The following is a 14249-nucleotide window of genomic DNA, read 5'->3' on the forward strand; positions in this document are numbered from 1 at the left end:
GTTTATTTGTGAGCCAGGTCAGAGCTTTCTCTGAACGTGGACTGTTCCATTATCCCTTAATATCAGACATGTAATCATCCTTTCAAGTCCCCTTTTCAACATTTTCTTGGTTATTCCCACTTGCTTATCCTTCTAGATTAACTTGAGAACCATCCGGAGTCACTTGATATGTTTATTTTTGCATAAGCAGTTTGCCTGTCCAAAAGCACCGGCTCTCTGGGCCTCAGGATGGGGTCCTGACCTGCGGGCTGCACCCCTGTGGTGTCACACAAAGAAAAGGAGTCATTTCAGGGACATGTCCCCTCTATGTTTCCTCACGCATCACCTGCACTTGAGAGGTGGAAGTCAGCTGAGAGATTTCCAAACTATAGACGTCAGAAAGCCCGCTTCCAGATTCTTATGAAGGTCAAGAGAGACTTTCTTAAATCTATCTTGATAGGTGATCATTAGAATCCAACCTGAGTGACAGTGCTGAAACGCTTTGTCATGCCCTAAAACCATGCCTACAGATTCCTGATGAAGCTAGCCACAAACCAGGTCACAGGCAGAAATCCTCTGACCTTGATATTTCAAGGCTTTCAGCATCAGGAAATACGGAGACATTAACCAAGAGAGAAAGCAGCTAAGTGAAGCTGTGTACACAGGCATTCTCAAGGCCACAGCAGGTGGCAGGGAGACAGATCCCATAGCGGTCAACAGGACGTCTGTTGTTCTCAGGCCACGTGGAAAGAGGGTGCCAAAGGGATGGCCCCACTGGGCGGGGAAGCTCAGTACTTCGTAACTGGTGCCCTTCCATCCTCTCAGCACCCCTGCGCAAAGGAGCATGGGTGCTCCCATGGGAGCTGCTCCCCAGGTGAACAGAGAGCCCCAAGAAACACACAAGTGACCATGAGCAGACTCGAGGACCCCGGCCTCGGACCCTCGCCCTCCCTGCGCGGCTCCCAGAGGCGCCTGAGCAAGGTGAGGCCACTGCTTCTGCACCACAGTGAGTGCGGCCCGGAGCCTCTGTCCCTGGTCCCCCAGACGTGGGCATCCTACTGGACAGAAGTGATTGGGGGGCCCCTCAAGGCCTCTGAGTCTGTGAAAACATTACAAACACAACGTGGCATTCTACACCTTCCAAGAAATCCTCCTTTTTCTTCCCCTCTTGAAGAAATTATTTCAATGTCATTCAAGTAATTTTGGTTAACAAAAAACACAAGCCAGCCATTTAACCAAAATGGGATATGCAAGGAAATCATCAAATACTATAGGGAATAAATAATGTGAAGGAACAGTGTCTGGCCAAGACTAAACAAATACGGAATCTTTGTTTCTTAGGAGGGAGTGCTCAGGGCTGGACTGGGGAAGACGTCATTTCGGCAAGTGAGGGGGACAGCAGGGGCACCCCGGCTGGCGGTTAGCTCAGGAGTGAAGAGAGCAGGTGGCACAGGGGACGGCCACAAGGGAGCAGGGCGCTGTCCTACCTGGGTTAGCGAGAGTCACAAAAATCCAATAGAGGGGTTCAAAAAGACAGAATATTTTTATTTCCACATCATTTACTTTGGATTTAAGGAATCGAGACTTTTCAGTGGTGGGGGACAGGGTAGGGTGGAGACTAAGTCAAGTCTATAAAGAAAGTCTTCCAAAAATTTCTAAAGGAGAATCTGACTGTAACAAAATAGGACTGGAACTAAGAATAAAAATTGGACTATGAGCATTCAGGTCAAGTGGGTCTACGTGGTACTGGATTACACAAAAATACAAATCTCCTCTATCTGAAATCCCCTCTGCACACAGCAGTATCTCAATTCCAGAGATCTCCAGAAGGCGCGACTACAGCCAAGCGAAAACTTCGTACACACGCTGTTTGTACTACGGGTTTGAATTTGAAATTATCATCTGTCCAACCAAATCTAATCAAAATGTCATGAGGCACATGATAACCCACGGATGTTTACGCTCACTCGTAGGACCGATCTTCTGAGCAGCCTGAAGAGCAATGACTAGCCATCCTATGACGAAGGGACCCGTTGTCTTATCCTTAGCATCTAGATATGAAACAGCTAATTCTCACGTCTAAATACCAATATACCACATGATTCCTTTTAGATTTGTTTTTTTTTTTTTAAAGATTTTATTTATTTATTTGAGACAGAGAGAATGAGAGAGAGAGAGCACATGAGAGGGGGGAGGGTCAGAGGGAGAAGCAGGCTCCCCGCCGACCAGGGAGCCCGATGCGGGACTCGATCCAGGGACTCCAGGATCATGACCTGAGCCGAAGGCAGTCGCTTAACCAACTGAGCCACCCAGGCGCCCTTTAGATTTGTTTTTAAGTATACTACCCCCTCCCTCCCACTAACAAAGTGCTGGGTTTTAAAATGAAACTCAGCTTTGGTTTTCAGAATTTGCTTTCAGGTGAATCTCAAGATACATACTGAAACAACCTGAGTGCGGGCTCTTCCAAACTAGGAGCCAGAGGAGGCCTTTCTCAGTGTTCCAGGGAATGAGGTCATTCCTCCTGACGTGTACATAAAAGCACAGGTAAGAAGTAAACTGACTTTTCATGTCAAATATAAAATTAAAACCACAGCAGACGTCAGGATCCCTGATTCCCAGAACGCAAGAGAGATTATCAGGTAAACACTCTTTTATAATGTAATCATCCGTTCTGACAACTTTCATAACCCAGGGTTATTTTAATGGCAAAGTAAATTAGCATATTGAATCTAATTCTCCCCTTGTCTGTGTCCTTTGGGTCAGGGTCATACATAGGAAATAATTCAGTTCTGGCTGGTTTGTTGGAAATGAACCCAACGGGAATCAGAGATCTCATTTTCTTCCATCATTTCCTTCTGGGGGCAGTGAGGGGATAGAGTGGATTTCCAAAAGAAAAGTGCTCTTTTTTCGACTTTTATTTTAGACAGGCAGAGCGGTAAACACTCAGGCTGTGGGGCGCAGGCTTCCATGTGTGGGGGCTGACTCCCTTGTACAGTGTTGATAGTGATCAAATATTTACCGGGCGCTCCCGGCAGGGGGGCAGTGAACCCCTGAGACCTCAAACCACAGATGTTCTTTACAGCTTTCTTTCCATTTTCCACAATGGGGTCAGCACATAGACGTGAAATGCAGGGTAGGCAGGGGAGTAGAGCAGGATGGAGCGAGATGGCTTGCTGGGGGGGCGCACTGGGGGAGGTACAGAAGCGCACGTCTGTATTCTAGCATGACACACATGTCTGAGAGATCACGCCACCCCCGTGCAGGAATCCAAGAATCGGGCTGGATTCATAAAAAAAGCAAAGTTTCCTCATGTTCGTGTTAAAGGGACCGCTGGTTCAGCATCCGCCTGAATGGAATCCCAACGAACGGCACTGCTTTAATTCACACTGATTTCCAAAGGTTGGCAAGGCAGACACAAAAAATCTCTGTGTGTGCCCAAAAGAATGTTATGGTTATGTTTACGTATTAAATATTAATAAACATTTTATACGTTAAGATACAGGCTATATAAAATATACACGTAGGACACATAAAGTACATGATGTGGTTGGTAATGTGAGATGGAAGGAAAAGGAAGATAAAACTAAAAGCCTGATGCCCCACCCCGGGAGAAGTGAACCTCCAGGACCCCGTGTTCTCTGGAGCATTCTCAGCAATGTACCCTGGCTTCTTTAACTTGCTCATCCGCTCAGCTTCTGCCTGGCTGCTGCTGGGTTTAACAGCACGCGGGCCCAGGGTGCTGGCTTTGTGGACACAGGGTCTTGCTGTCCAGAAATGAACACTGCAGACATGACAAGGGCCCTGGGCCACACGCGTGAGCAAGCACCCACGGGCTTCCACAGCGGGGAGAAGAGCCCATGAAGGGGTCCGGCACCCAGAGAGTGCATGAAGTTTCTGGGGAGGGGTGCACGGAGACTCTCGTGAGAGGCGTCACTTTGAATCTGTCGCTGCGGACAGTCAGAATCTAAACGTGCCAACTTTTGCTGCCCAAACCCCACTGGGTGAGGTGTGGTCCTCCAGGATAAGGACCTGTTCCCCGCTTAACCTGGCATTCCCCAAATCTCCTGCGCATGAGAGGTGATGAGTATGCAGGCTGATAGCTCACTTCCCTGGGGTGAGACTTTCCTACCCTGGTGACTCAGGTGCTTTCTTGGGACTGGCTGGTCCTATCGCCGGCCACCCACTGCTCCGGACCTCTCCTGGGCTTTCTCTCCCCGGGAACCCCCATGCGCAGCTGCATCTGAGCCGGGTTCGGAGAAGCCACCTCCCGCTCCACCCACAGGGGAGGGACGGACGGCCACACGAGCACAGGGCTCGGCGCTACAGGGAGGGATAAGGACGACACTCACAACCACCCGGAAGAATCTCAACATCATTATGCTGACTGAAAGAAGCCAGACAGAAAAAGACGAAACACCTGCACAATTCTATTTATATGAAGTTCTGGAGAACGCGCAAGACTCTACAGTGATGGAGAGCAGACCAGTGGGGGTGGGGAAGCAGGGAGAGGTCACCAAGGGGCAGAAGGAGACTTCAGGGATGGTGGCCACTCTGGGCGGGTTTCTGGGTGTACACATGTCGAGACTCACCAAACTGCACAAATACGTACAGTTCAGTGCATTCACCTCAATAAAGGTGTTAGAAAGAAAGAAACACAGAAACGAAGATGTATCCCAGGGTCAAAGATCTCGCCGTGGGCCGTGACACCAGCGTTTCTAGGCACTGGGGACTTCTTGCCAAATTCTTCACAGCCTTTTGATAATTTCCTCACCTCCCCGTTCTATCCTACACAGCTGGTACTCCTGTTTTGTTGCTGTTTATCTCACACTGTTTTCTTCTGTCTGGTCTCCTGTATCCAAACCTACTGCTTCGTGAGCTCTCCTCTTTCTGGAACGTGCTCACTGAACAGCATTTCCCTCTGTCGCCTGTCCGCCCTCCCCGGAGAGCTGAAGGCTCCCGTGCTCCGCGGCCTGGGGCGGGGCTGCCTGTGCTGGGGGCCCTAGTGATGTGTGGCTGTTTAAACGCATTAAAATGGTGTAAAATGAGAACTTGCATCCTCTGTTGCATGAGCCATAGGTGAAGTGTCAGTGGCCCCGTGTGGTCATCAGCTACTGAAGCAGACAGCACGAATGAGAACTTTCCATCCTCACAGAAGGTTGTGTTGAACAGACCACTGCTCTACCAACTCAACCATAGAGCCTTTGCCCTTCGGGGACCAGACACACGGTTGGGTGTGGTGTGCACAGAGGCAGAGGAAAGCCTCCTCTCTCCTCATCTGCTCACACACAGGTGGCTAGCATCTCTTTGAGGTGTGCCGTCAGCGGGAAAAGAACCAGCCTTGGGGCAGAAAGAGCTAGAAGGGCACTGCCCCCTTGATCAGGCAGAGGCAGCCGTAGGGTGCTGGGGTGCGAGGCACAGGGACCTATCCCTCTAGCCAGGCCCTCATTCATCTAAGCATTCAGCATCTGGATGCGCTCCGAGCAGCCCTCGCGCCAGACGCCAGGGAGGCAGGGGTGCCCAGGAACTGGAACCGCATGCAGGGGGGCGGCGCAGGGAGCAGGCCCCTGAGGGAGGTGGGCCTGGCGACCGCATCAGAATGAGGCCAGGCCTGGCAGGGTTCAAGCAGGAGGGGATCCTCTCTCTCTCTACCCAGAGTAGTCCCACCCGCACCTGTCACTGCGCATCCCACGCCCCCACCTCATCAGCACGCGGGTGTCCAGTGTCTCCCCCAGTACCTCCCCACCGGGTGCCTGCCCCCAGATCCAATCCCCAAAGCCTGCAGCCGAGCCTGGCATCCGGACTGCCCTGGCAGATGAGGACACAGGGGAGGGGAGATGGGAAGCGCCTTTGCAAAAGTTCCCTCTGGCTGAGGAAGGGCTGGGACAGGGAGCGAGGCTGGGAGGCCAGTGGGAGGCGCCGACTGGGACCAGGACGGTGGCAAAGGAGACAAGAAAGGCGCCTAAAACCAAAAGTCAAAAGTCGGGCCAAAAGAATGGCCGGGACTCGGTGAGCGGTGGGACAGGGGAGCTAACACCCGGACGTTTCCCAGAGCACAGGAATCACATGCCTGAAAAGGCACATTGGCCCGGCTGCTGGCGGCGCCCCTGGTTGTCTGCTGTAGTAACGGGCCGTCCTGCAGCCCTCCTGATGAATGGGGCCTGAGAGAGGGACCCTGTCCCGTGCTTGTGGGCCTTTCAGACACTCAGGGAAGCGCACATCGCCTCCGGGGGCTTCCTGCCAAACTGGGGGGCATCCTGCAAAACAGGGGTCCTGTGATGTCACAATCGTCGCGGTTGCAAAAAGCAGAAAGCGAGGACCCGATCCAGAAGAGAGGAGGCTACGGGGACAAGCAGGAACTCGGAGGTCATGCAGAGCAAGAGGGAGGGGTGGAGAGACAGAAGGAAGAGCAAGGTAGAAAAATGTTCCCATTTGGGAATCTGGGTGCAGGGTGTTATTTCTGCAACTTCTAGAAATGATTCTAATACAGGAAGTTTTAGAAAACTTTAAAATAAAAAAAACAGTGGGGCACCTGGCTGGCTCAGTAGAAGAAGTGCAACTCTTGATCTCAGGGTCGTGAGTTTGAGCCCCACACTGGGGGTAGACTTTATTAAAAAATTTTTTTGTTTTGTTTTTAAGATTTTATTTATTTGACAGAGAGACACAGTGAGAGAGGGAACACAAGCCGAGGGAGTGGGAGAGGGAGAAGCAGGCTTCCCACTTAGCAGGGAGCCTGATGTGGGGCTCGATCCCAGGACCCTGGGATCATGACCTGAGCCGAAGGCAGACGCTTAACAACTGAGCCACCCAGGTGCCCTAAAAAAAATTTTTTTTAATAAAAAGACCCACAGGGGCACCTGTGTGATGCAGTTGGTTAGGCATCCGACTCCTGGTTTCAGCTCAGGTCATGATCTCAGGGTCCTGGGGTGGAGCTCTGAGTCGGGCTCTGCACTCAGCACAGAGTCTGCTTGAATTCTCTCTCTCCCTCTGCTCCTTCTCTCTCTCAAATATAAATAAATAAAATCTTTAAAGGGGCGCCTGGGTGGCTCAGTTGGTTAAGCGACTGCCTTCAGCTCAGGTCATGATCCCGGAGTCCTGGGATTGAGCCCCGCATCGGGCTCCCTGCTCCGCGGGAGGCCTGCTTCTCCCTCTCCCTCTGCCTGCCGCTCTCCTTGCTTGTGCTCTCTCTCTGTCAAATAAATTTAAAAAAGTAATAATAAAAATAAATAAATAAATAAAATCTTAAAAAAAAAAAAATAAAATAGGGCGCCCAGATGGCTGTTGGTTAAGCGTCTGCCTTCGGCTCAGGTCATGATCTCAGGGTCCTGGGATTCAGTCCTGCATCGGGCTCCCTGCTTGGCGGGGAGTCTGCTTCTCCCTCTGCCCCTGCCCCTGCTCTCTCTTTCTCTAGTGCTCTGTCAAATAAATAAATAAATAAAATCTTAAAAAGAAATAATAATAAAATAAAATAACCCGCAAAACCCAGATATTAACTTTAATTTAGAAGCCCTCGTTTGGGAAGAAGTAACTATAGCAGTGCCCCGGGAGGACAGGCAGGGGCCGGGAGGACAGGGAGGGGCCGGGGCAGTGGGCCCTCCCCCACATGTTCACTCTGGCTGGGAAGCACCTCTGTCTCCATTTTTAAGGGAGATCTGGTTGTTCTCCTGTAGACTCGGTAAAACTATCTTGGGGTCGACCTTTATTTATTTATTTATTTTAAAGATTTTATTTATTTATTTGACAGAGAGAGATAGTGAGAGAGGGAACACAAGCAGGGGGAGTGGGAGAAGGAGAAGCAGGCTTCCCGCGGAGCAGAGAGCCCGATGAGGGGCTCGATCCCAGGACCCTGGGATCATGACCTGAGCCAAAGGCAGCCGCTTAACCAACTGAACCACCCAGGCGCCCCCAAAAAAATAATTTTTAAAAACTGCTTTTAATATTACAACATGGCAAGAAAAGAAATCCCATGTCTTGTCCAAGCAGTGGTGAATTTGCTGTTTCTAATGTGGGAAACCAGAAGAAAACCTCTGCTTCAGTGCATCAATTCACCGATGAGAAAAGGCAGATCTACAGAGGTGGATTAGGGCTTTTCCTCCCTCCAGCTTAATCCTATCCAAATGTTCTCCCGCAAACTGAATTACTTTTATGTAACCAGAAACAAACAGTTTGGGGTAAAACTTTCCTCCCGTTGGACGCCTTTCTTACGAAGCTGCAGATGCCGGGGCCTCAGCAAATACCCACATACACTGGACGGTCTTGTAGGAGTTCGGGGTATTAGCAGTAGTTTCTTTAGGGCTGAGATGAGTTTGATGCAACAATGGCTACTGATTTTTCGTCCTATGCGCTACATGCCTGACCTCCGCAGGGAAGAGGGCTCTTTGCTATCTGGGGAGCCCTCCACCTGTTCCTCCTGCAGGGTCACACCAGGTGGGCATCTCCTCGCGCTCCAGTCCTCCCACTCAACTGCCCACTTCCAGCCTTTCCTAATGGTAGGAAATTAAAGATTCAGCATTTTTAAGGTCTCTGTAGAAATTTTAGAAGCCAGCTCTGCAAGCTTGAGCAGGACTCAGTTATAAGTACAAAGCCCACACAACCAGAGACCGAGATGCCCGCGCTTGCCATCTGCAAATCAATCCATCAAGGTGCTCTCTCCCCCGACTCAACTAAACTTGCCTCTCCGCAGTTCTTCAGGAAAACAACAGCCAACAACGGGACTTGGCACTTGATATGAAAGCAGCTTCAGGGCTGGCAACTCCCTCACTGCCAGAGAAGGGCAGACTGGTCGATGGAAGTGCAGCTCCCAAGGGCAGGGCTGGCACTCAAGCCTGCGTCTGTGGACTCTGGGCCTCGGCCCCACTCCTTGGAGCCCACTATCTCTAGCCAGACCTAGAACATACTCGCCATCTCTTGTTGGTGTTATCATGGGCAGTAAGTGAGGGACAGGGATATTTGCTCTGCTCAAGGCTTTTTAAACAAAACCTGCAGGTTCCACCTGCTTGGAAGGCTGCAGGCGGCTCGGGTTACCCAGCTCTGACTAAGCCTTCTTGCGCAGAGTGGCCAGAGACGCAGCAGCTACTGGGCAACATGAGCGTGCCTCAGCCTGTGACGTTCCAGCTTCTGTATTATCAGACACACATCTGTGATCTCAATTCCCTGCCTAGAAAAAGAAGTGGTCTTTTCCACAAAACTGGAAATGACTGTCTGTTGGATTTAATGAACACGATACAATACCAAAATGGTTACACTATTTGGCCCTTTTCTTTAGCTGTAACATCACCTGAGGTCTTTGCAAGGGCGTCCTGTTAGCATCTAACCACAGCTTTGTACTGGCTAGCCAAGCATTTGTTTGCTTCGTGGCCCTCTGCTCAGGAAGCTCTGTGCCGCTTCTCTTCACAGCCGGGCAATGCTGGGTCTCGGCCTCAAAGACAGTGTCCTGCAAACCACACGTACACCCTCTGGCTCTTAGTCCGGGGGAGTGCGAGCGGGAGGCCAGAAGCAGTCACTCATGGCTGAACTTGAGCTGTACAGAGCAGAGCAGAGGCCTCATGAACACTGAGCTAATTTTTAAGCTAGATGATTATGATTCATAGCCTTAAGTTTGTCCATCTTGATTTTCCCCCTTCAGTGTCTTCTCAACCACAATGCTGACCACAGAGGTACGAGAAGAAAGAAAACAAACTTACTCAAAACATCATCAGCTAGACATTACGTTCGTGCAGAGAAGGGTCAGAGAAGTGAAGGACACTGCTCAGCATTAGGGAGGCAGCCCCACCCCATGGCCGGGCGAGGGAACCCCAGAACTCCAGTATTCTGGAGGTGCAGCTCTCTGACCTCCCACAACAGCATGATATAGAAAGAAGAGCCCAGGCCAGGAGTCAGGGTAGACTGGGTTCGCTGTGGCTCTTCTAGGGCATGTGATCTTCGTCCAGCACCCCCCCTTCTCGGGTCTACTTCTTTCCCCAGGAAACGCCTAGGGCCACTCTCAACCCTAAAATCCTATGAGCTCTTGCATACCCTTAAGTTGGGAGCTTTAAACCGGTTCACAGCTTGACACCCCAATCAATAAACAACAGCCTCTTGACATACATATGAAATCCAAAAGCAAAATTACTACCAGAAGTAGGAATGATATAAAGCACTTTAAGTTTTTATAAACATGCTTTAAACCAAACTAGGACATAAACCACTCTGATTTAAGAAAAAGCCCAAATACTGAAACAATCTTCTATTTCAATACTAACGTAAAAAACGTGTTAAGCCTAATTAATTGAAAAAAAAAAAAGTGGCTCATTTAATAAGAAACTCTGTATTCATAAAGCAGAGAATATCACCTAATGCCTAGAATAACAGAACATCCGAGAAGCTTAGAGATCACCTAGGGCAATTGATTCATTTGATGGAAAATCAAAATCCAGACTGGGCAGGCAATGCGGACAAGGTCAGAAGAGCAAAGCAGGGATGGGAGCCCAAATCCCCTGCATCCTTGGGTCTGGCATACTGGGAGCTAAATGTTTGATGGTGAATGAATGAAGGCAACGGTGTTTCCTACAATGCACGGTTCTCCAAACTGGTTCATGAAGAAGTGATTTCCAGGTTATGGAGATATCCTAGAACGCCATCAAATAATTCAAAATTCCATTTGTAATTTCTCAGAAGCCAGAGTGGAATTTCTCAGCCTTTCCCAGGTAAGCTAACAACCTTCCCAACTGAGGGGAGGACAGGGCAAAGACATCACCTCCAGAAACCTGGAGTCTTTCTCCTGGTGCCAGGGCAGCAACCCAACCGTGGCTCTTCCCTTAGGTGTTTACATCAATCACCAAACTCATCCATGTCACAGACCTCGTTTGGAAACACTGGGCCAGGGACAAGGGAAAGATCTTGTGACAACAGACCACTTCCAGACGCAGAACCCTAAGATCAGATATCCCTTTTCTAGCTGGATTTAGAATTGCAGCAGCCAAAAACAGTAATGGGGGTCTATTTAGGAAGCTGGTTTGCGAAACACACACACACGCGCACACACACACACACACACACACGACAAGAACGGACGTCTGGAATGAGAGGTGGGTATGGGGGAGGAAGCGAGGCCTGGTCTGAGGTTCGGGGCAGCTGAGGCTGCAGGCTCCTGTGCCGCCAGGGGCTCCGGGGTGGAACGGGGAGGGGGGTGCCGGCGGCCGGGGGCTCAAGGGCGGAGCGGGGGCGGGGTGGGTGGGTGGCGGCAGGAGATTCCGGGGCGGAGCAGGGAAGGCGCCGGCCGGGGGCTCCGGGGCCGGAGCACGGTCGGGGGGTGGGGGGTGAGGCTGGCCGGGGGTTCCGGGGCCCAAGCGGTGGTGGGGTGGTGAGGTCGGCCGGGGGCCCCGGGGCCGGAGCACGGTGGGTCGGGGGGTGAGGCCGGCCGGGGGCTCCGGGGCCCGAGCACGGTGGGGTTGGTGAGGTCGGCCGGGGGCTCCGGGGCCCGAGCACGGTGGGGAGCTCCCGGCCCCCGGGCGCGGCTGCCGGGGCGGGGCGGGGCGGGACGGGGAGGGGCGGGGCGGGGAGGGTCTCCGGGCGGCCGGCCCGGCCCACGCACCTCCTCGGCCTGCTTGCGCAGCGCCTTCTCCCGCTCGTACTGGGTGAGCAGCTGCTCGTTGTCCTCGCGCAGCAGCTCCAGCTCTACCTCGTGCTCCTGGTTCTCGCTGAGCACCGAGTCCAGGTTCTCCAGCACGTTGACCACGAGCGGCATGAGCTCCTTGACCACCTCCTCGTCGTAGCAGTGGATGAGGCGCTCAAACTCGCGGTAGATGGAGCCCGCCAGGCCCGACACCCGCTCGGACATCACCGAGCCGGAGCAGTAGTCGTCCTGGTACACCACCACGCCGCCGCCCTCGTCCATCTGGATCTCCATCATCGCGGCCACCGCCGCCGCCAGCGCGGCCCGCTGTCCGCCGGCGCGCCCGCCCGCCCCGGCCGCCCGTAGTCCGCAGGCCGCAGCCCGTCGCCTCCGCCGCCGCTGCCGCTGTCGCCTCAGGGCTCAGGCGCCGCCGCCGCCGCCGCTGCTGCTGATGCTGCTGCTGATGCTGCTGCAGCTGCTGCCGCCGCCGGCGAGGCTGCGCCCGTCAGTCAGCGGCCGGAAGTCCTGCTGCCCGGAAGTCCCGCCCGAGCCTCGCGCCGCCGCGCCGCTAGGGGTCGTGGGGCCCGTGACGTAGCGGGAGGTCGCCCCTGGGGCGGAAGCTCGGCCGAGCGGGGCCGGAGGCATTTCCGGTCCGGGTGTTCACAGCCGCTGCGCGCGGGCGCGGGTCACACTGCGCGGGCTCCCGCAGCTACCACGACACCGGCCCTGTCCCGTGACCTGGCGTGTGCCCCAGGAGTACACGAGGGCAGCGCCGCCCGCTCCCGCTCATTCGTCCCCCCAACCCTCGGGGGCCCAGTGAAGGGCAGTCGCCCCTCTCGCTCCCGAGTGCAGGAGGGAGCCCCCTCCTCCAGGCCGCCGCGGAGTCCTGCGTTCCGTGGGCCTCCTTCAGACTCCCCAGGCCCACTTTACCGTGCCACCACCCACTGGGTCTTCCAGTTCAGTGGTTGTATTTTAAATTTCTGTGTCCTACTGGATCTTACAGGCTACGGCTTGATAGGCTTGCTATTTCTTCCACTTTCAGCCACTTCTATGACATCTCTTTAGTAAGCTTTTTTTTTAAGTAAGTCTCGTAATCACCGCACACACGGCCTTCGCGGGCCTGATTGTGCCGTCTGGTGTTGCGGTTGATTCTGGCCCTGGCAGCCCCACCCTTCCCTTCTGAACTTGGGAATACTTTGAAGCCTGAATTTAGAGTTGCTCCGGACGGGTTTGCATCTTCTTTTACTGGCATCTGAGGACACCATCAACCCACAACTTAAACTTGCAGCTTGGGGGCCACCCAGGTAGTGCTAATTCTGATTTAACACAAAACTGTGGTAGCTTAATGCCGACAGAAATACTCTTACCCTGGCTTTTACCTAACGAAATGCTTCAAGGTCAGTTCACCCTCATCTGATTGCACCAAATCAATGAACTGTCCTGCAGATGATGCCCTAAGTACTATTTTTTTTTTTTAAAGATTTTATTTATTTATTTGACAGAGAGATAGAGCACAAGTAGGGAGAGAGGCAGGCAGAGGGAGAGGGAGAAGCAGACTCTCCCCTGAGCAGGGAGCCCGACGCGGGGCTCGATCCCAGGACCCTGAGTACTATTATACCAATGTTCTCCTTGTGACCTAATTTGCTCTATGGATGGATGCACACCCACTCCATTAAGAGAGAAACCAAGATCCCACCTCAGATTCAGATTATCTGGATTTTGATGCTAGCTAAGTGACTCAATCATCCCAAATTTCATTTACAAACTTAGCCTAAAAGTATTACCAATCTCCTGGGAAAGTTATGAACATTAATAAGCTAATCCATGAAAGGGACTTAGCACAGCTCTAGTCAATAGTAAGCATAAAATATAGAATTAGTAGGTTTATTCTCAAAATGATGAGCAGGACAAACAGGTATGTTAAGTTTTTCCTGGTAAGTTACAAAGAAAGTTTATGAGTGTTTTGGGGGGATGGTGTCCAACTCGTAAGACATGCCTTAGGCCTTTTTTCAGACACATGACCCCTTTGAATCCCTGAAGTGCCAACTATAGTCGGGCAGCCCCCACTGTGAGAGGCCAACTGACTTTGCCACCAACTTTATTGTTTGTTTGGGTTTCTTTTTAAGATTTTATTTGACAGAGAGACACCGCGAGAGAGGGAACACAAGCATGGGGAGTGCAAGAGGGAGAAGCAGGCTTCCTGAGGAGCAGGGAGCCCGATGCGGGGCTTCATCCCAGGACCCTGGGATCATGACCTGAGCCGAAGGCAGACGCTTAATGACTGAGCCACCCAGGCGCCCCGACTTTGTTGGTTTTCATTACTAACATAATTGGGCACATTTACTTGAAATTGGTTGAAACAAAACAAAGTTTTAACAAGATAATATGCTGGATAATTCCTGATGCTTACTGAAGGATGCAGCTAGGGCACTTGAGCATCAGGCAACCTAAGCTACAACTTGTTTTAAAAATAGACTTGCTTTCAGATTTAAGGTAATTGGAGATACAAATTTTTTTCTCACTGCAAGACCCTAAAATGTAAGATGAGAACGCAGGTCTCAAACGTTCCACTTTAGCCTGGCTCTGTCAATGGGCTTCCAGGAGCGCACTTGCTGTGATGAGCAGTGGGTAATGTATGGAAATGTTGAATCCTATACCATACAGCTGAAACTAATAGTAC

General features: G+C 51.9%; 1 protein-coding gene across 12 annotated transcripts in view; it reads right to left on the reverse strand.

Moving 5' to 3' along the window:
- MAPK8IP3 (mitogen-activated protein kinase 8 interacting protein 3) overlaps positions 1-12072 on the reverse strand; it is a 47540-nt gene extending 35468 nt beyond the window's left edge. For 7 of the 12 annotated variants that reach the window (XM_036083320.2, XM_036083312.2, XM_036083321.2 and 4 more), the window contains exon 1: positions 11549-12072. In XM_036083320.2, coding sequence (XP_035939213.1) covers positions 11549-11866 — 318 coding nt within the window. In that variant the 5' untranslated portion in view covers positions 11867-12072. The remainder of the gene's footprint in view (positions 1-11548) is intronic. The other 5 variants (XM_036083310.2, XM_036083314.2, XM_036083311.2 and 2 more) reach the window with 1 other exon arrangement.
- Between the last annotated feature and the right edge of the window lie 2177 nt (positions 12073-14249).

The sequence above is a fragment of the Halichoerus grypus genome, chromosome 6 (genome assembly GCF_964656455.1).
Source record: "Halichoerus grypus chromosome 6, mHalGry1.hap1.1, whole genome shotgun sequence".
NCBI lineage: Eukaryota > Metazoa > Chordata > Mammalia > Carnivora > Phocidae > Halichoerus > Halichoerus grypus.